This window comes from Canis aureus, chromosome 11 (assembly GCF_053574225.1).
Source record: "Canis aureus isolate CA01 chromosome 11, VMU_Caureus_v.1.0, whole genome shotgun sequence".
Lineage (NCBI taxonomy): Eukaryota > Metazoa > Chordata > Mammalia > Carnivora > Canidae > Canis > Canis aureus.
Genome location: NC_135621.1, coordinates 37,880,885 through 37,903,478, shown reverse-complemented (window position 1 = coordinate 37,903,478; position 22,594 = coordinate 37,880,885). Strand labels below are relative to the sequence as shown.

At 35.4% G+C, this 22,594-nt stretch overlaps 1 protein-coding gene across 10 annotated transcripts in view; it reads left to right on the top strand.

Annotated features, from left to right (window-relative positions):
* The window catches only part of CCDC138 (coiled-coil domain containing 138), a 111,095-nt gene that overhangs the window by 18,523 nt on the left and 69,978 nt on the right, over positions 1–22,594 (top strand). For 7 of the 10 annotated variants that reach the window (XR_013389248.1, XM_077914849.1, XM_077914848.1 and 4 more), the window contains 2 exons: positions 4,255–4,413; positions 15,451–15,570. Coding sequence is in view for 5 of the 10 variants with exons in the window: in XM_077914848.1 (XP_077770974.1) it covers positions 4,255–4,413; positions 15,451–15,570 (279 nt within the window). In the remaining 5 variants the exon portion in view is untranslated. Of the gene's footprint in view, positions 1–4,254; positions 4,414–13,701; positions 13,782–15,450; positions 15,571–22,030; positions 22,161–22,594 lie in introns of those variants that run through there. The other 3 variants (XM_077914852.1, XM_077914847.1, XM_077914851.1) reach the window with 3 other exon arrangements.

The following is a 22,594-nucleotide window of genomic DNA, read 5'->3' as shown; positions in this document are numbered from 1 at the left end:
ATTTAATTTTAATTATTTAAATAAGTATGTCAAGACAAAGGTAGAAGAGGACAAGTTTATTAAAAGGAACAAACATTTAAAATAGTTATTGAAGGGAAAAATTTATCCCTAAGGGAAAAAATAAATGATTTTTTTATGTATAGGTATATTTCTTAGATTTCACACTGTTCTGTGTTTTGTGTTTATTTCTTTATTTCCATCCCATCCTTGCTTAAGAAATAAAATCTGCTGGTAAAGTATACTTTTTTTTAATATTTTATTTATTTATTCATGAAAGACACAGAGACATAGGCAGAGGGAGAAAAGCAGGCTCTCTGTGGAGAGCCTGATACAGGACTTGATCCTGGGACTCCAGGATGACACCCTGACACCCAGGTGTCCCAGGTATACTTTTTTTTTTTAAGTTTACTCTTTTAGTAATCTCTCTACCCAGCATGGGGCTTGAACTCACAACCCTGAGACCAAGAGTCCCATGCTCCTCTAACTGAGCCAGCCGGGTCTCCCTAAAGTATGCTTTTTTGAAGTAGTGTTCCTGATTCATTGTTTTAAATACCTATTTGTAAGAAGTTCTCTTGTCAGTTCTCACCAAAATTCTATTTGGAACATTGGTCTTTGTCTTCTTTGAGATTTTTTGTTTCCAAAGGATGTAATTCTTGTATTAAGTATCCACTAGGTAGGGGTACAGAAGGGAACAAAAGTATGTATAATACACAGTTGCTGACTGAAGTTGTTATAGTTGGAATTCTGCTGTATTTGTATACGATGAAATAGTTAAACATTTAGAAAAAAAAACCAATACCTTAAAAAAAACCCTAATACCTCATTTTGTCTGAATAATTCAGATTATATTATAGGGAGAAAGATCAAGATTTTAGTTTGGAATTGGTTAGGTTTGAGAGTTTAAGGGAGACCTAAGGTAAGTAGTTAAATGTACCAGCTCAGTATTTAAAACATAGGTCTTGGATGGGTATCTAAATTGGGAGTCATTTACATATAGATATTAAAAACTGTCACCAGTAGTTGAGATCTAGAGAGAGGGCAGAGTGTGAAGAGATGTAGGTATTCTGATGGTGGATATTAGGATGAGGGCAGTAGGGATAGAGGGAAGTAGATGGATTCTAAACATATTTAAGAGATGGAATCAGTAGATCTTGAAGATTGTTTTGATGTGGGAGGTCTACAGTAGGTTTCAGTCAAGAATGAAATTCAGCTTTATTAATTTGGCTATTGGATAAATGATAATGCCTTTTTTGCTGAGATAGGAAACAAAACTGGAGGGAGAGGATTCTATTTTTTTTTTTAATTTGTAACTTTAATTTTTATATAGGAAATAATTCATTTATTATGAATATTATCTTTTCATTTGCAGTATTCTTCTAGGTAACACAGTGTTTTTGTTTTTAAAAGTTTATAAAATGAGATGCCTGGGTTGAGCATCTGCCTTTGGCTCAGGTCCTGATCTCAGGATCCTGGGATCGAGTCCTACATCAGGCTCCCTGCATGGAGCCTGCTTCTCCCTCTGCCTATGTCTCTGCCTCTCTCTGTGTCTCTCACGAATAAGCAAATGAAATCTTCAAAAAAAAAAAATAAAAGTTTATAAAATATTTATGACATATAGAAAAACATAGGGAATATTATAACATCAACTATATACTCATTGCCCATATTGCATAATGCTAAAATTTTATTAATAATTCTGTTTGATACTTGAAAGAAAATAAAATGTTTCAATTACAGTTGAAACAGCTTTCCTCCATCCCATACCCTCTTCCTTTTCCCAAGGATTAAGCACTCCCTTGAAATTGATGTAGATCCATTATATTCTTCTTTAACCCTTTTATATATTCTTATATATGTATTGCTTTGAATGTTTTAAAATGTTACGTAGGTAGTGATGTATTGTGGATTTCTTTTTGTAGCATCCTTCATTTGTTGCTAAATTTTTTAGTTGTATGTGTTTGGAAAATGTAGTTCTAGTTCATTCGTCATACCTGCCATGTAGCATTCTAGCCTCTAAATAAACAGCTTTTTTTTTTTTTTTTTTTTTTTTTTTTTTGAGAGAGAGAGCACATGTACAAGTGGGGGTGGGAGAGGAAAGGGAGAGAGCCCAGCATGGGGTTTTGATCCTGGGACCCTGGGATCATGACCTAAGCTGAAGGCAGATACTTAACTGATTGAGCTACTCAGGTACCCCTATTTGTTTATGTCTATATAAATATACAAGATGGAGTTTATATTTTATGATTAGCTCTATTTAAGTGTCCTTAGCCTGCAAGAGGTAATAGTTGTAGGGTGCTACCAAATTGTTCTCCAAAGTAACTGTGCTTATTAGTTTACATTCCCATCAGCAACATTCTGGAGTTATCTTCTCCCATAATATGACAGATACCTCACTGATGTAGTTTGCATTTTTTTGCCTTTGAGTGTTAAATCCATTAAGATGATTCTGAGTTGAAACACTAATGATAAGACTATATATATATATATTTTTTTTTAAAGATTTTATTTATTTATTCATGAGAGACAGAGAGAGAGAGAGAGGCAGAGACACAGGCAGAGGGAGAAGCAGACTCCATGCAGGGAGCCCAATGTAGGACTCGATCCCTGGACTCCAGGATTATGCCCTTGGCCGAAGGCAGGCACTAAACTGCTGAGCCACCCAGGGATCCTGATAAGACCATATTTTTAAGCGAACCAAGATAGTAATCTGCAGGTGCATACACAGGACTTTGAGTAAAAAGACCAGTTTCTTTTATATCAAATCTAAATGTTGAAAGTAAATGAGATGACAACCCCGTGTCCAGGAATTAAGTTTCGATTCTCTAGAATTCTACAGTTTTTTGTTAAACAATATAAGCACAATAGTAGAACTTTCTGGATTTCATCATATGCTAAGATAAAAGAATTACAGCAAATTTTTTATTAACAGTGGACCAATGATGGGGAATCTGTTAGTGATTGTATTAGAATTCATTTCTTTCAAGGCTATATATATCTGCCTCAAGAACTGCTGGACCTGAGACAGGTGAAGGCAAGTGTCTTATTGGGTTTCCAGAGTAGTGGCCTGGTCCCATACAGAAAACTTCCACATCCAGAAATGATAGAAAAAAAGTTAACATTTTTTTTAAGTTTTTATTTTAATTTCAATTAGTTAACATAGTATTATATTAGTTTCAGATGTGCAATGTAGTGATTCAAAACTTCCATACATCTTGAGCTATCTTCAAATAGGGAAAATGTGATGTACGTTCACAGTGGCCTGCTGAGCACTGAAGGAAACAATGAACTCACATCAAATAATTCCAGACCTAGAAAGTCCAAGATGAAGGCTCTAGCAGATTCATTGTCTATTCGGAGCCCACTTTCTGGTTCACAGACAGCTATCTTTTTGCTGTGTTCTCACATGTTAAAAGGGCCTCTTTAAAATTTCTTTATAAAGTGTACAATTCAGTTATTTTTAGAATATTCAAAGAGTTATGCTACCATCACCGTAGCCAATTTTATAATATTTTCATTATCCAAGTAAGAAACCCCCTACTCATTAGATCGCTCTCCTCATTAACCACCCACACTCCCCTGACACCCTCCGCCCCATTTCCTGTCAACCCTAGGCAACTATTAGTCTATTTTCTGGCTATAGAGGTATTCGAAGTAAAGAATAGAGAAGATTTGAAATAGGCAAATAGGCAGGCACTATGATGAGTGGGAGAGAGAGAGCCAACCATGAAAATATAAAACGATTTCTGGACTACATTGAGAATGCAGTAGAGGTTCCCTGAATTTAAAACAGTACAACTTTTTCTGATGTGTGTTTTCTCCATTGGTATCGAGCAGCGCGGCATTGAGGTTAGAGCTGTAATGCAGAGCTAAGATTTTTCAGTCTAAGTGATGGACAAGAAGAAGAGGGGGATAGAGTATAGGGAAAGAAAAGATGGTACAGTTGAAGTGGAGCATGGAATAGAAGCTGGATAGGGGATTATTCTCTATAGTATTGATGCATTTTAGACCTCAAATTCTCTAGAGTCTTCATGGTGGAATCTCACTATGGTGTCACATCATTTTGCAACAAGATAGAATTTCTGTGTAAGCTTACTTGCTGTGGTAGTCTAGCTGTTGCTATAATACAGATTTTACTTGTACCCATGTAATCCTAAATACCATTTGATTAAGCTACAGCCTCAGTAAATAAAACCTAATTTGTAGAATTTGTGAATGAACTTTCTAAAAACATTTGAATCTGACATTTTAATGCAGTGTGAAACTGCAGCACAACAGGAGTTTGCTGAAGAACTTCAGAAGCGGGAACGTTTTTTAGTTGAAAGAGAACAGCTGCTTTTCAGACATGAAACTGCTTTGAGTAAAATTAAAGGTGTTGAAGAAGAGGTTCTTACAAGATTTCAGATTATAAATGAGGTAACTATATAGCATTTGATTTCAGAGTAATATTATAATTTGTTTTTCTTAATTTAGATTCACTTACTATTAGCATTTTGCCACATTTGCTCTATTTCTTCTTTGTCCTTCCTTACCCCACCAATTTTTTCCTGACCATTTGAAACTAACTTGCAAAAATCATGACTCAGCACCCCTGAAACTTCCTTAGTATTATCAATACTTAATCTTAGGACTGTGTATCTCCTGAGCATAAAGATATTTGTCACATCATTATCATATTAGGAAATTCATGCTAATTGAATAATTTAACTTGATACATAGTCTGTATTCATTTTCCCAATTAGGTGTTGAAATTTTTTTTTAAGAATGAATTTATTTATTTATTTATTTATGAAAGTGTGTGTGTGTGAGGGGCAGAGGAAGAGGCAGAGAATCTTTTTTATTATTATTTTTTTAAGCTTTTATTTATTTAAGGCAGAGAATCTTAAGTAGACTCCCCACTGAGCATGGAGCCTGATGTGGGGCTCAATCCCACAACCCTGAGATCATAATCTAAACTGAAACTGAGAGTTAGATGCTTAACTGATTGAGCCACCCAGGTACCCCATTGTCTTGAAATCTTTTATTGCATGTTTTATTATTATTTAAAACAATTTTTTTAAATTTATTTTTTATTGGTGTTCAATTTACTAACATACAGAATAACCCCCAGTACAACAATTTTTTAAAGATTTTATTTATTTATTCATGAGAGACACAGAGAGAAAGAGAGACACAGGCAAAGTCAGAGAAACAGGCTCCCCACAAGGAGCCCGATGTGGGACTCAATCCCGGATGCTGGGATCACATCCTGAGCTGAAGGCAGACACTCAACTGCTGAGCCACTCAGACGTCCCAGCATGTTTTATTATTATTTTCTGATTAAAGAACTAGACAGAATTTCACGCATTGTACTTGATTTTTATATGTTTTTGGTTTCTGTAAATCTAGAGCAGTCAACCATTTTCTTTTTTGTGAGACTTTCTTTGAAGATTCCAGGCTAGTAGTCTTACCCACCCCTAGCACTCTGTGCCCCCTGCCAATAACTATTGACCTATTTTCTGACCCTGTACTTCTGCCTTTCCCAGAATGTTATGTAAATAAAATTACGATTTTTCTTTATCTGTGGTTTTTAGCAGACATTTAATTATGAGATAGCTCCACATACTTTTCTTTGAGTTTATCCTGTTTGGGATTAACTGAATATCTTTGACTTTTTAAATTAATGTCTTTCACCAAATTTGGGATGTTTTCAACTGATATTTCTTCTCTTATTTTTTAATTTTCCAACTTCTTTCTTCTCCTGTAATTCCGGTGACTTACATATTAGGTCTTTTGCTGTTATACCACAGAGTCTCTGCTTCTTTTTTCTCATTTGTTTCTTCTGTGTTCTTCAGATTTGATAATATCTATTACCTACAATTATGTTCATTGTTTTTTATTTCCATGTTGCTACTGAAATCATCTAGTGAATTTTATTTTTAATATTTTAAAGTTCTAAGATTGCTAATTATGGTCTTTTAATTAAGTTTAATTTTCCTTATGAGAATTTTTATCTTTCCATTTATATTTGTTCATATTTACCTCAGGGAACATATCTAAAAATTCAGTGTTTGGATCATGTAAGGATTGGCATTTTTCTTGAGATTTAGTCACATTTTTCTGGCTCTCTGTATGCTCAGTGACTTTTTGTCCCTATTGTATTTGGGACCTTTTGGATATTGTACAGATTCTGGATCTGGTTATAATCCTCTGGAGACTATTTTTTAAGCAATCAGCCCAATTGAGGTGTTTGTTTACTTATAAATTGAAGTATAATTGACATACTTTATGTTTCAGATGTAAACGTAGTGATTTGACATTTTTATTTTTTTTTTAATATTTTTTTTTCAATTTTTATTTATTTATGATAGTCACAGAAAGAGAGAGAGAGAGAGGCAGAGACACAGGCCGAGAGAGAAGCAGGCTCCATGCACCGGGAGCCCGACGTGGGATTCGATCCCGGGTCTCCAGGATCGCGCCCTGGGCCAAAGGCAGGCGCCAAACCGATGCGCCACCCAGGGATCCCTGATTTGACATTTTTATTTTTTTATTTTTTTTTATTTTTTATTTTTTTAATATATATATTTTTTCTTTATTTATTTATGATAGTCACACACAGAGAGAGAGAGGCAGAGACACAGGCAGAGGGAGAAGCAGGCTCCATGCACCGGGAGCCCGACGCGGGACTCGATCCTGGATCTCCAGGATCGCGCCCTGGGCCAAAGGCAGGCGCCAAACCACTGCGCCACCCAGGGATCCCCTGATTTGACATTTTTAAATGCATTATGAAACACTCACCATGATAAACTAGTTACCATCTCTCACTATATAATGCTGTTATAATATTATTGACTATATTCTCTATGCTATACATTACATTCCTGACTTATTATACCTGGGAATTTTGTACCTTTTGACTACCTTTACCTGTTTTGCCCACTGCCCACCTCCCTCCCCATCTGGCAGCTGCACTAGTTCTTTCTTTTATGAGTCTATTTCTATTTCTGTTATATTTTGTTTACTCATTTGTTTTGTTTTTATTTCATGTAAAAGTGAAGTTATGTAGTGATTGTCTTTCTCTGACTTATTTCACGTAGCATAAATACCCTCAAGGTTCCTTCATGTTGTCACAAATGGCAAAATTTGATTCTTTTTTTAAGTCTGTGTAATATTCCACTGTATATTTATGCAGCATCTTTATCCAGTCATCTCTCAGTGAACACCTAGGTGTCCTCCATATCTTGGCTGTTGTAAATAATGCTGTAGTGAATATAGGTGTGCATATATCTTTTAGAATTAATGTTTTCATTTTCTTTAGGTAAATAACCAGAAGTAGAGTTGCAGGATCATACGGTAGTTCTATTTTGAAGTTTTTGAGGAACGTCCATGTATTTTCCAGAGTGGCTGCTCTGATTCGCATCAACAGTTCATGCATGAGGTTTCCCTTTCTCCTCCTCCTTGCCAACATTTTTATTTCTTGTGTTTTTGATATAAGCCATTCTGACTGTTTAAGGTGATATCTCATTGTGGTTTTGATTTGCATTTCCCTGATAGACTAGTGAAGTTGAGCATTTTTTCATGTACCTCTTGGCCATCAGTATGTCTTCTTTGGAAAAATATCTGTTAAGGTCCATTTCCTATTTTTCAATTGGATTGTTTGTTTATTTGTATGAGTTCTTTTTTTTTTTTTTTAAGATTTTATTTATTTATTTATTCATTAGAGACAGAGAGAGAGAGAGAGAGAGAGAGAGACAGAGAGAGGCAGAGACACAGGTAGAGGGAGAAGCAGGCTCCATGCAGGGAGCCTGATGTGGGAGTCAGTCCCGGGTCTCCAGGATCACACCCTGGGCTGAAGGCAGCGCTAAACCGCTGAGCCACCTGGGCTGCCCTGAGTTGTAGGAGTTCTTCATGTTATTTGAATATTTTGAATACAAGTGTCCAAATATATATTGGATATATCATTTGCGGATATTTTCTCCTATTCAGTAAGTTGTTTTTCCATTATATTAATGATTTCCTTCACTGTGCAAAACCTTTTTAGTTTGATGTAAATTGAATTGTATTTTTTTTTCTCCAGTTGTTTAGTTTTGCTTTTGTTGCCCTTGCCTGAAAACACAGACCAAAAATATATTGTTAAGACTGATGTCCAGGAGTTTATTACCATTGTTTTCTTTTAGGAGTTTTATGGTTTCAGGTCTTGAATTCGTTCTGAGTTTATTTTTGTATATAGTATGAGAAAGTGGTCCAGTTTCTTTTGTATGTATCTATTCAGTTTTCTCAGCACTATTTATTAAAGAGACTATTTTTTCCCTATTGTATATTCTTTCCTCCTTTGTAGTAGATTACCATATAAGCATGAGTTTGATTCTGGCTCTCTGTTCTGTTCCATTTATCTCCACATCAGTTTTTGTGCCAGCACTATACTGTTTTGATAACTATAGCTTTGTAGTAAAGTTGGAAATCTGGAAGTATGATATCTCCAAGTTTGTTTTTCTTTCTCAGTGTTGCTTTGGCTGTTGGGGTCTTTTGTGATCCAAACAAATTTTAGTATTCTAATTCTATGAAAAATGCTTTTGGCATTTTTGGTAAGGATTGCACTGACTCTGTAGATTACTTTAGGTAGTATGGAAATTTTAACAGTATTAATTGTTCTAATCCATGAGCATGGTATATCTTTCTGTTTATTTGTGACATCTTCAATGTCTTTCATTAATGCCTTATAATTTTTGGAATGCAGGTCTTTCACTTCCTTGGGTAAATTAATTCAGAGGTATTTTTATTATTGTTTTAGTGCAATTGTAAATGAGATTGTTTTTTTAATTTCTCCTTCTGCTATTTTGGCGTTAGTATAGAAACACAACTGATTTCTGTATGTTACTTTTGTATCTTGCAACTTTACTGAATTCACATATTCTAATAATTTTTGGTGAATTCTTGAGGGTTGACTATATATAACATACTGTCATCTGCAAATAATGTTGGTCTTACTTCTTCCTTACCAACTTGGATGCTTTTTCTTTTTCTTCTCTAATTGCTATGGCTAGGTTTTCCAGTGTTATGTTGAATAAAAGTGGTGAAAGTAGGCATTCTAGTCTTGTTCCTAATCTTAGAATAAAAGCTTTAAGCATTTCACCATTGAGTATGATGTTAGCTGTAGCTTTCTCATATATCCTTTATTATGTTGATATATGTTCCCTCTATACTCTCTTTGTTAATAGTTTTAATCATGAATGGTTATTGCCTCTTGACAAATGTTTTTTTCTGCATCTGTGGAGATGATCATACGATTTTCATTCTTCATTTTGTTAATATTGCATATCACATTAATTTGTGAATATTGAGCCATTCTTACATCCCTGGAATATATCAGGGTAGTGCTGACCACACAGAATGAATTTGGGAGCATTCCTTCCTCTTAAGTTTTTTTTTTTTTTGGAATATTTGGGAGAAAGATGGATGTGAACTCTGCTTTGAATGTTTGGTAGAATTTTCCTCTGAAGCCATCTGTTTGTTGGGCATTTTTGATTACTAATTCAATTTCATTTCTAGTAATTGGTCTGTTTAGATTTTCTATTTCTTCCTGATTTAATCTTGGAAGATTGTATATTTCTAGGAATTTATCCATTTCTTCTACATCATCCAAGTTTTTAGCATATAATTTTTAATAATAGTTTCTTATGAGTCTTTGTATTTCTGTGATGTCAGTTATAACTTCTCTTTAATTTTGGATTTTAGTTTTTTGAGTCCTCCCTTTTTTTCTTGGTGCATCTGGCTGTAGGTTTATCTATTTTATCTTTTTAAATCTCATAATTTTGTTCATCTTTTCTCTTTCTGTTTTCTCCTGGCTTTTAAAGTCTCTATTTCATTTATTTCTGCTCATGATACTTATATTTTCTTTCCTTCTGTGAACTTGGACTTTGTTCTTCTTTTTCTGATTCCTTTAGGGTGTGAGGTTAAATTGTTTATTTGAGATTTTTTTCTTGTTTCTTGAGGTTGGCGTGTAATGCTGTAAATCTCCCTCTTAAACTTCTTTTGTTGTGTCCTAAAAATTTTTGAATGATGTGTTTCCATATTCATTTGTCTCAGGTATTTTTTAATTTCCTCTGTTTTTTTGTTGATCCACTGGTTATTAGTAATATGTTGTTTAGCCTCCATGTATTTGTGGGGTTTTTTCCATTTTTCTTATAATTGATCTGTAGTTTCATACCACTATGGTTGGAAAAGTATGTTTCCATGTGCACTAGAAAAGAAGGTGTATTCTGTTTTTGGATGGAGTGCTCTGTATATATCTGTTAATGTGTTGTTCAGAATGACTGTTTTCTTACTGACATTCTGTCTGGATGATCTATCCATTGATATAAGCGAGGTGACAAAGTCCCCAACTGTAACTCTTTTTCTGTCAATTTCCCTTAATGTCTGTTAAGATTTACTTTATATACTTAGGTGCTCATATGTTGGGTGTGCATAAATACTTATAATTGTTATGTTCTCTAGTTGGATTGATCCATTTATCACTATGTAGTGCCCTTCTTTGTCTCTTGTTACAGTCATTGTTTTAAAGTCTGTTTTGTCTGATACAAGAATTATATTCCAGCTTTTTTTTTTTTCATTTCCACTTATTGTAATATCTTTTTACATCTCTTCACTTTGTCTCTATGTGTCTTTAGATCTGAAGTTAGTCTTTTGTCAGAAGCATATATGGGTTTGTTTTTTAATCCATTCACTCACCTTCTGTCTTTTATTGGAGCATTGAGTCCATTTACAGGTATATACTTGTTGCAATTTTGTTTTCTAGTTGTTTCATAGTTCTTCTCTGTACCATTCTTCTCCTCTTGTTCTTTTCCTTTGTAGTTGAGAACTTAGTGTTATGTGTAGATTCCTTTTTCTTTATTTTTTTTTAATCTGTTACAGGTTTTTGGTTTGTGGTTACCATGAAGTTAAAATATGACACTCTATGTTTCTAGCATTCCAATTTTTTTTTTTTTTAAGATTTCATTTATTTCACAGAGAGCGCACAAGTAGGCAGAGGGAGAGGGAGAAGCAGCCTTCTCACCTAGCAGGGAGCTGGATGCGGGGCTGGATCCCAGGACCCTGGGATCATGACCTGAGCTGAAGGTAGACATTTAACTGAGCCACCCAGGTGCTCCTAGCACTCTATTTTAAATTGATAGTCACTTAGATTTGAACACATTCTAAAAGTAATACATTTTACTCCCTTCCATCTACATTTTATGTATTTTATGTCATATTTATATCTTTTAATTTTGTGTATCCCTTAACTACATATTGTAAATATAGTTGACTTTCCTACTTTTGTTTTTTACCTTCATACTAGCTTTTCAAGTGGCATACTACTTTTACTGTATGTTTACTTTGTATACTACTTTTACTATATGTTTACTCTTCCCAGTGAAATATTTTAATAATTTTTTTCCTTCTAGTTATGACTTTCTTTTCCACTTAAAGAAATTCCTGTAACATTTCTTTCTTTTTTTTTTTCCTGTAACATTTCTTGTGGGGTTTATTTAGTGGTGATGAACTCCTTTAACTTTTGTTTATTTTGGAAACCCTATCTCTTCTTCAGTCTGAGTAATAACCTTAGTAATAACCTTGTGGGGTAGAATATTTCTGGTTACAACCAAGAAGGCTTTTTTATTTAAGCACTTTGAGTGCATCATGCCACTCCCTTCTAGCCTGTGAAAAATCAGCTGATAGTCTTATAAGTGTTCCTTTTCTTTCCTTCTTATTTATCTTTTTATTTATTTGAGAGAGCGTTTGTGTGCATGCATTGAGGGAGAAGTAGAGGAAAAGGAGACAGACCCTCAAGTGAATTCCCTGCTGAGCTCAGAGCATGACACAGGGCTTTGTTCCATGATTCCAAGATCATGACCTGAGCTGAAATTGAGAGTTGGATGCTCAACCGACTAAGCCACCCAGGTGCTCCTAAGTGTACTCTTTCATGTAGCTAGTTACTTTTCTCTTGCTTCTTTTAAGATTATCTTTTTTAAAAAAACTTTAATTTTTGGTATTTTAATTATTATGATTCTTGTTATGGACCTTTTTGGGTTTGTCTTGTTTGAGGTTCTCTGTGCTTCCTGGACCTGGATATCTGTTTCCTTCCCCAGGTAACGGTAGTTTTTAGCTATTCTCCAAATAATTTTTCTACCCATTTCTTTCTGTCTTCTCCTTTTGTACCCCTATAATGCAATTGTTAGTATGCTTGATGTTGTTCTAGAGGTCCCTTAGCCTATTTTCATGTTCTTTTTGCTGTTTAACTTGGATGATTTCTGCTACCCTGTCTTCCAGATTGCTGATTTCTCTTCTTCTGCATCCTCTAATCTGCTGTTGATTATCTCTAGTATATTTTTTATTTCAGTTATTATATTCTTCATCTCATTTCTCATTTTTTATATTTTATATCTCATCTTCATTTTTTATATCTTCTGTCTCTGTTGAGATTCTCACTGAGTTCATCCATTTTTCTCCCCAAAGTAGAGACCGTTACTTTGAATTATTTATGAGGTTAATTGTTTATCTCTGTTTCATTTAGTTCTTTTTCTGATTTTTTTTTTTTTGTTCTTGTTCATAACATATTCCTCTGTCTTCTCATTTTGTCTGAGTTTCTGTTTTTGCGTATTAGGTAGGACACTTCCATCTCCTGACATTGAAAGTATGGACAATGAGTAGAGGGTGATATGTAGGACCCAGAAGTATAATCCCCTGGTCACCAGAACCAAGCACTCCAGGGGTGTTCCCTGTGTGAACTATGTATGCCCTCCTCTCGTGACTGGACTACAGTTGCTGCTGGTACAGTTGAGGATGAGACTGTGCCCTGGCCCAGCACCTGGCTACAATGTCTGGCCATGACTACTGCAGGTGCATTGGTGTTTGGGGCTGGCCAGCATGCTGGCTGAAGGCCCATCTGTGGCTGCTGCCTGAGTGGGTGACTGTGACTCTGGAGGGTGGGTCTGGCTCCTTCTCCCTGAGACAACAGTTTCTTTGAATGGTTGCCATCCTGACCAAGGATGCCAACTGGTTGTGTCAGGGTAGTTGCTATAGAGATTGTTTGCCAAGTATAGTGGGTGCCCAGGGATGCCTGCTGGGTTGAGTGAGTTGGGTGGGGTGGATCTCCAGGGGAATGCCAGAGTGAGGTGAACAGTGCTGGCAAGGTGGATGGAGAGTGTTAAAACTGGCACCTACTAGCATTGGAACAGCTAGGCTGAAAGAGGGACCAAAAATTGGCACTCCATGGCTGCTTCTCCCAGAGACATTTCCTCCAGATTCCTGATCCTCTGGCACATATGCTAAAATTAGTAAATATCCCTAATATATGGTGCAGGCACTTTTCACACTACCTGTATGGTAGGTGTTGAAGTGAGTGAGATTGTGTTCAGACCCTTTAATGTGGAGTCTTGGTTTCTTGTTAGCTTGCAGCTCTCCAGGAGTTAAGCCATGCTGATTTTTCAGTGCTCCTGGATTTATGCCCAGCTGATTTTCAAAGCCAGATATTATGGGGACTTGTCTTCCTAGAGCAGATCCCAGGGCAAGGGTGGCAGTATGCCTGATATGGGGCTTTGAACTCCACACTCCTTAGGACCTCCATTTTTGTGCTATCCCTTCTGCTTGTGGGTTGCCATGCCTGGGTTTGTTTCCGACCAGATTGTATTTCTGCCTCTCTCACCCTTCTTGATGTCCCTGTTTCTTCATATCTTTACCTGTAGAAGAGCTGTTTGCTCGTCTTCACGTTATTCTCAGAGGAGATTGCTCTCCATGTAGTTGCAACCTTGGTGTATTCATGGAAAGAGGTGAGTTCAGGATCTTCATGCTCCATTTTCCCTCCTCCATCCTGATTAGGTGTAGGCCAGAGTTGTTTGTCACCTTCTGTGGGAAGTGACCCAATCTTGGTTCAGTTTTCAAAGCTTTTATGATGTTGCTTCAGAGTTGTCTTATACATGTGCCACTTAGGTTTAGTCTGATACTCAGGCAGTGATATAAATCTTATTAGTTCAATTGTCAAGACCTTTATTGTGGTGCTCAGTGTCTTTTCCGTGCTTAAGGAATTGGGAGGTTAGTCTGCAACTTGGGTAGTATATTTAAACTGAGCTCTGATCTCGCTACATTTGCTCTGCTGCTTTTGTTTATGCTGTGCTTAAGCAGCTTAGGCTTTAGCCAGTTTTCCACAGGTTTATGTACACTAGAATGAAAGGATCCTCTTTCTGAGTCTCTTCTCTAATATACTCCCCACATTTCTTGGCTCACAGTGGCCTGTTTCCTGGCTTCCCTGGATGGAAAGGCAGAATTTTCTCTTAGAGTTTTAGCAGCTTATACAGCTTAAAGCTGCACTTAAGTAGTTAGGGGCCTGCTTTGGGGCAAGACTACTAGAGAAAGGGAAAAACAAAAACCCTGAAAACTTCATCTTGAGGGTTGCTCTGTGTCTTCACTCCTTTTTACAATTCCCTGCTTCTGCTTACTTTTTACAGTCTTTAGGGTAGTTACTTTTTGTGTTTTTTTCTAAGGATTTTAGTTGTTATTAGTAACAGAACTAGAGAGTAGTGGGCTTTTCTTGTCTTTCTGGAAATGGAACTTATATCCTATTTTTGTTTAAATTTGGAAAATGAGAATGTTAACTGAAATAACTGTATTTGCGACTATATACTAAGTTATTTAAAGAACCATTTAATGTAATAGTTAAATTACTTAAAGCTAATATTTTCACATGACTGGATTTTTAAATAGGGCAGGAGAAGAAATGCTTGGATTCTCAAGAAGTTTCCATCCTAGATTTATGCTTGATTTTTTTTTCTCTTTAGACTTGTTTGTTGTTATTCTTATTAAGTGTAAAGATAACAGCCTTATTTTAATGATACCTATATGTTTACTTGGAAGAAAGAAATTGATTCAGTTTTTTGATTTCCTGTAAAAAATTGCTTGTTTTAATACATTATAAATAATTTCAGAATAAAAGGTGAAATAAACTATACATATTTGCACTTTAAATCAAAATGTGCTATCTCATTTAAATATAATTAGAGGGTTAAATGATGTAAACAATTTTAGCTATTTAATGAGAAATTAGTTTGTTCTATCTATGAATATTTCTTTTCAAGGGTAATTTAAATCTTTAATTTATAAATACGAATAGCTAGTCTCTTGAAAAAGATCAGAAATCCTTGTTTTCTCACTCTATAATGTGAAAGAAATTATTTCAGTGAGTTTCATTGGATTTTTTTTGAGCAGAAGCAGAAAATAGTTTTTTAATAGGGACTTAACAAATGCTTTTAACACTTAATTATTACATTGGTTGATGATACAGTTTTTATAAATTATTTACAGTATTAGTCATGTATGCCTAAATGCACTGATTAAAGTCCTGATTTAAGGAGTTAAAAATTTTAATTATTTTGTGTTCAGTAGCATTAGTGACATGGAATCCTTACCTAATTTTTAGATCAGACTTTTTTTCTTCCCATCTAGCAACACGATGCAGAAGTTGAGCACTTAACTGAAGTCCTTAAGGAAAGAAAGAAAGAAAGTAAGAGGCTAAGATCCTCTTTTGATGCACTGAAAGAATTGAATGATAGCTTAAAAAAACAGGTAAGATTTATGTTGATAAATACTAGATTATAAGATTTTAAAAACTTATATCATGTATATTTAACAAGTTATATATCCAAGTCTTAGATTATATTCTGGCTAGAGAAAATTTTGATTAACCTTATTTGCTAACTTTATTTCCTAGAATACTTTCAAATATAAATATGATATTCTTAAGCTTTTGATTTCTCATCATCTGATTTAGCATCCAGCTGAGATGTTTTTGCAGTTTGGAATTTTTAAAATATAAGAGCAATTACTAGATTTAAAACAAGCAAAAGAAATAAAAGACATGATAATCTGGGGATTTTTAGGCATTGATTTTATCTAATACTTCTTATAATTGCTATTTTATACCACTGCTTATTTAAGATTTGTTTATTTTCTGGGCATCTATTATATGCTGGGCATTGTACTTGAAGGAAGCCTTCACATTATTCATGGTCTCGTGAGTACAGAGTGCTGTCATACAGAGTGCTCTCCTACTGTACTGATATAATCTAGGTCACTGCTTAATACTGAAGTTGCAAAGCAAATATTTTGAGTTGTATCTTTTTTTTTTTTTTTTTTTTTTTTTTACCTTTTGCCAGTTTTTGACTGAAAGATGTGAAAGTATGTTGAAGAGAGACAGGAGAATGATTATGTGTGCATTTGTGTGAGGCGGAATAGTAGACTGAACAGAAATTGGGATAAACCCAGTCACTTCAAAAATGAAAGCTTTGGGCTGGAAGACTTCATGGATTTTAAAATGTAACTGAGATTAGACTCTCAGATAATATGCATCCTAGAATTCTTAGCTATGTGTTCTCAGTTTCTGTTTTTGATGTTCTGTAGTTATTGCTTGTTAAAGTCTTTTTCATAGGCAGTGATACTTAGCTACACCATTTCTCATTTGATTGAATTTCTTTGGCTTCATTTATGGCCTCCCACAGTAGGAGTATGGATGGCCTTAACTTACTGCTGTCTGGAAGCCTGCCTTATCTCTGGAGACATGACTTTTTCCCATTACACTCTTAAGCTAGCATGTACTCTTTCTTTCTCTTTTTAATTGAAGTATAGTTGGTTGACACAGAACATTATATTAGTTTCAGGTGTACAACAAAATGATTTGACAACTTTGTATGGTATGCTATGCTCACCACAAGTATAGATACTATCTATCACCATATAACTCTAGCATTCTTCTTGAGAAGGATTTAATTGCTAGCCAAAGAACATTATTGCCCACACCTCTCTCTTAAGATTATATAATTCTTAATAATTTTGTATGTCTTTGCATGAGTGTGTGCTGAGTAGAGTAACTTTTTAAGTGATTGATTTATTGGTAATTGGATTTTTGATCTAGTGTGTCTAAACTGAAAGAAAGTGGGAGAAACCCTTTGGTACCAGCTGGCAGAATGCTTTTTTATGGTCACTTTGTTTAGTGTAGATAGGGGGAGCAATTATTTTCTGTTAAGGATGAGGTAGTAAATATTTCGGGCTCTGTGAACCATACAGTCTGTCATGGTGACTGAACTCTGACATAATGCAAAAGTAACTGTAGGCAATAAGAAACTGAATGAGCATGACTATGTTCTTAATAAGACTTTATATATAATAGTAGGCCGTGTTCAGATTTGGCCCATGGGCTATAGTTTGCCAGCTTTTGGCATGATGAATAATATATACAGTTGACACTTGAATAACATGGGTTTGAACTGTGTTCCACTTATATGAAGTTTTTTTTTCGATAAATGCAATACAGTATTGTAAATGTATATTCTCTTCCTTATGATTTTCTTTTCTTTTTTTTCATGTCAGAGTCTACCATCTTTTATTATTTTTTTTTTTCTCATTACATTCAGGAAAATTATTTTTTAGTAACACTGGAAATGAGAAATATCTGGCTGGGAATTCCATTCTCCCATCACTTCTCAAGAGTATGCTTTGCTGATCTGGGTCACTTTATTCCATTCCTCCTCCCTTCCTCAGCATCCACCCCTCTTCTTCTTCTTTTTTAAATGTTCATTTTTCTTTTCTTTCCCTCTTTTTTTTTAAATTTAAATTCAGTTAACTGAGATATAAACATCTAATGTATTATTAGTTTCAGAGGTAGAGTTCAATAATTCATTATATAACACCCAGTACTCATTATATCATGTGCCCTCCTTAATGTCCATCATCCAGTTATCCCATCTTGCCATCCCCCTCACGTATAGCAACCTTCACTTTGTTTCCAATGATTAAGAGTCTCTTTATGATTTGTATCCCTCTCCGATTTCAACTTGTTTTATTTTCCCTCTCTCCCCTATAATACTGTTTTGTTTTTTAAATTCTACATGAGTGAGATCACATGATAATCGTCTTTCTCTGATGAACTTATTTCGCTCAGTATAATACTCTCTAGTTCCATCCATGTTGATGATGTAAGTGGTAAGATTTCCTCTTTTCTGATGACTGAGTAATATTCCACTATATATAAACCACATCTTCTTTATCCATTCATCTACTAATGGACATCTGGGCTTTTTCCACGGTTTGTCTATTGTATATATTGCTGCTATAAACATTGGGGTGTAAATACCCCTTCAGATCACTACATTTTGTATCTTTGGAGTAAATACCTAGTAGTGCAATGGCTGGGTTGTAGAGTAGCTCTATTTTTAACTTCTTGAGGAACCTCCATACTGTTTTCAGAGTGGCTGCACTAGCTTGCATTCCCGCCAACAGTGTAAGAGTGTTTTCTTTCTCTGCATCTCAGCCAATATCTGTCATTTCCTGACTTGGAAATTTTAGCCATTCTGACCAGTGTGAGGTAGTATCTCATTGTGGTTTTGATTTGTATTTATTTCCCTGATGCCGAGTGATGTGGAACATTTTTACTTGTGTTTGGTGGCCATCTGCATGTCTTTGGAGAAATGTCTGTTCATATCTTCTGCCCATTTCTTGATTGGATTATTTGTGTTTGGGGTGTTTAGTTTGATCAGTTCTTTATAGATCTTGGATATTAGCCTTTTATCTGATAAGACATTTGCAAATATCTTCTCCCATCTCAAAGGCTACTTTTACTTTTGTTGACTGTCTCCTTTATTATACAAAAAGCTTTTTATCTTGATGAAATCCCAGTGGCTTATTTTTGCCTCTGTTTCACTTGGCTTTGGAGACTGTCTAGCAAGAAGTTGCTCTGGCTGAGGACAGTGATGTTGCTGCCTGTGTTTTTCTCTAGAATTTTGATGGGTTCCCTTCTCACATTTAGATCTTTCATCCATTCTGAGTCTAGTTTTTTTGTATGGTTTAAGGAGATGGTCCAGTTTCATTCTTTTGCTTGTGGTTGTCCAGTTTTCCCAGCACCATTTGTTGAAGAGACTATCTTTTTTCCATTGGATATTCTTCCTGCTTTGTCAAAGATTAATTGATCCAATGATCTGTGTGTCTGTTTTAGTACCAGTACCATATTGTCTTGATGATTACAGATTTGTATATCTTGAAAATGATTATGGTTTTTTAATACCGTGAAGTCCGAGTTTGAATGCCACCAATTTTGGTTTTCTTTTTTAAGATTGCTTTGGCTATTTGGGTTCTTTTCTGGTTCCATATAAATTTTAGGATTATTTGTTCTAACTCTGAAAAAAGTTGATGGTATTTTGATCCTATTTGATCCCTGTTTGATAGACATTGCATTGAATGTATAGAATGTATAGATTACGCTAGGTAGCATACATTTTAACAATATTTGTTCTTCCAGTCCATGAACATGGAACATTTTTCTGTTTCTTTAGGTCTTCCTCAATTTCTTTCATGAGTGTTCTATAGTTTTCTGAGTACACATCCTTTGCCTCTTTGGTTAGGTTTACTCCTAGGTATCTTATGATTTTTGTGCAACTGTAAATGGGGTCAATTCCTTAATTTCTCTTTCTTCTGTCTCATTCTTAGTATATACAAATGCAACTGGTTTCTGTGCATTGATTTTATATCCTGCAACTTTGCTGAATTCCTGTATGTGTTCCAGCAATTGTGGGGTGAAGTCTTTTATTTTTTCCACATACAATATCATGTCATTATGAAGAGTGAGAGTTTGACTACTTCTTTGTCAGTTTGAGTGCCTTTTATTTATTTGTTTTGTCTGATTGCTGAGGCTAGGACTTGCAGTACTATGTTGAGCAACAGTGGTGATAATGGACATCCTTGCTGTGTTCTGACCTTAGGAGAAGTCTTTCAGTTTTTCCCCATTAAGAATATTATTCACTGTGGGATTTTCATAGATGGCTTTTATGATACTGAGGTATCTTCCCTTTAACTCTACACTGTGAAGAGTTTTAATCAAGAAAGATACTGTATTTTGTCAGATGCTTTTTCTGTATTTATTGAGAGGATCACATGGTTCTTATCCTTTCTTATATTAATATGGTATATCACATTGATTGATTTGTGGATGTTGAACCACCGTTGCAGCCCGGGAATAAATCCCACTTGGTTGTGGTGAATGATCCTTTTAATGTACTCTTGGATCCTATGGACTAGTATCTTGACATCCATGTTCATTGGGGTATTGGTCTATGGTCTACTTGGTTGGGTCTTTGTCTGGTTTTGGAATCAAGGTAGTACTGACCTCATAGAATGTGTTTGGAAGTTTCCCTTCCATTTCTGTTTTTTGAAACAGCTTTAGAAGAACAAGCATTATTTCTTTAAATTCTTGGTAGAATTCCCTTGGGAAGCCTTCTGGCCCTGGACTGTAGTTTGTTGGGAGATTTTCAATTACTGCTTCAATTTCCTTGCTGTTTATGGGTCTGTTCAGGTTTTCTGTTTCTTCCTCTTTCAGTTTTGGTAGTTTATATGTCTCTAGGAATGCACCATTTCTACCAGGTTGCCTGATTTGTTGACATATAATTGCTCATAATATGTTCTTATAATTGTATTTTCTTTGTGTTGGTTGTGATCTCTCCTCTTTCATGATTTTATTTATTTTTGTCCTTTCTGTTTTCTTCTTGATAAGTCTGGTCAGGGGATTATCAATCTTACTAATTCTTTTGAAGAACCAGCTCCTAGTTTTGTTGATCTGTTCTATTGTTCTTTTGGTTTCTGTTTCATTGATTTCTGCTCTAATCTTTATTATTTATCTTCTCCTGCTGAGTTTAGGCTTAATTTGCTGTTCTTTCTCCAGCTTCTTTAGGTTAAGGTTAGATGGTGTGTGTATTTGAGACCTTTCTTGTTTCTTGAGAAAGGCTTGTATTGCTATATACTTTCCTCTTAGGACCACCTTTGCTGCATTTCAAAGGTTTTGAACAGTTGTATTTTCATTTTCATTTGTTTCCATGAATTTTTAAAATTCTTCTTTAATTTCCTGGTTAACCTACTCATTCTTTAGTAGGATACCCTTTAACCTATTTTACTGATTTTGAGGGGGTTTCTCTGTGCCTTCTGGACTTTCATGCTGCTTCCTTTCCCAGATCAGCAAAGTTCTCAACTATTATTTGATCAAATACACCTTCTGCCCCCCCTCCTTTTTTCCTCTTCTTCTGAGATCCCAATTATTCTAATATTTCACTTTATGGTATCACTTATCTGTCAGATTCTCCTTTTATAATCCAGTAGTTATTCATCTCTTTTTTTCAGCTTTATTCTCTTATTTTGTCTTCTGTATCACTGATTCTCTCCTCTGCTTCATTTATTGTAGCAGTTAGAGACTCCCATTTTTTTGTTGCCTCTCATCTCTTTTTAATTTCAACTTGATTAGATTTTAGTTCTTTTATTTCTCGAGAAAGGGATTTTCTAGTGACTTCTGTGCTTTGTTCAAGCCCAGCTAGTATCTTTATAATTGTTGTCCTGAACTCTAGATCTGACATGTTACTTATATCTATACTGATTAAGTCCCTGGAAATCAGTACTGCCTCTTGTTCTCTTTTTTGAGAACAAGTGAGTTTTGAGTGAGTTTTTCTGAGTGAATTTCTGAGTAAACAAGTGAGTGAGTTTTGAGTGAGTTTTTCTGTCTTGTTTCTATCCAGAGAAAAATAGATGAATGAGAGATCAAAGTACTAAAATGACAACAACCCCAGAGAAATATATACTAAACAAATCAGAAGAGACCTGAAACTGAAAAAGAAAATTAAAAATATTAGAGAGATAATATAATTAAATAGGTGAACAGAGCAGACCAATACACAGTAGATCCTGTGTGTATTTTGGTCTGTTTATTATAATAGAAAACTATATCCCAAAATTATATTGTGAAAGAAATTGTATTGTGAAAGAAAAACATATATATGTACAAAAGTAAAATTAAATATGATAAATGGATAGAATGGATAGAATGTAACTGTGGAAATGAAAGCTTAAAAAGACTTTAAAAAAGAGTTGATAAAATAAGGAATTGGTTTAAAAAGAAAGAGAAAAGAGAAATTAAAATTGGAAGACTAAAGAATCATGGAGGGAAAACCCATGAGTTCTATATACTGTGTTCCCCTAGGACTGGAGTTTTGCAGTTCTGTGTGATGAGTAAGCTTGGTCTCAGCTGGATGTTCTTGCTGGTCTTCTCGGAGAGGGACCTGTTGCACTGAATCTCAGGTGTCTTTCCCCGGGTGGAACCGCACTGCCCTTGCCGCGGACCAGGCTCTGTAAGCGGTTTCTGATTGCTCTGTGTGGCTTTTGTTCCCCGAAGGCTTTCACTCTGATTTAGAGGATGAGAATGGAAATGGCAGCCTCCCAATCTCCAGCCCCAGAGCTGAAAGCTCATGCCCCCAACTCCTCAGTGTGTCCTTGGGGAAAGCAGTCACTCCTGTCTGTCCTGTCTCTGTCTGCACTCCATGCTCACCCAGCCTGTGACCAAGCATTTTTATTTCAGGCACACAACCCTGCTTCAAGTTTCCAAACCCGCAGACTCCTGTGGCACGCATTGTGCTGCTCCTCCCCGATGAGGGAGGGTAGTCTCACCATAGTTCTGCCACTTACTAGGCCCTGCTCAGTTTGTGGTTTATAGTAACCCTGAGCGGGGAGCCCACTCTTGGGTTTGCAGATAGCATTCAGCTTCCCCACTCCAGTCCTTGGGAAT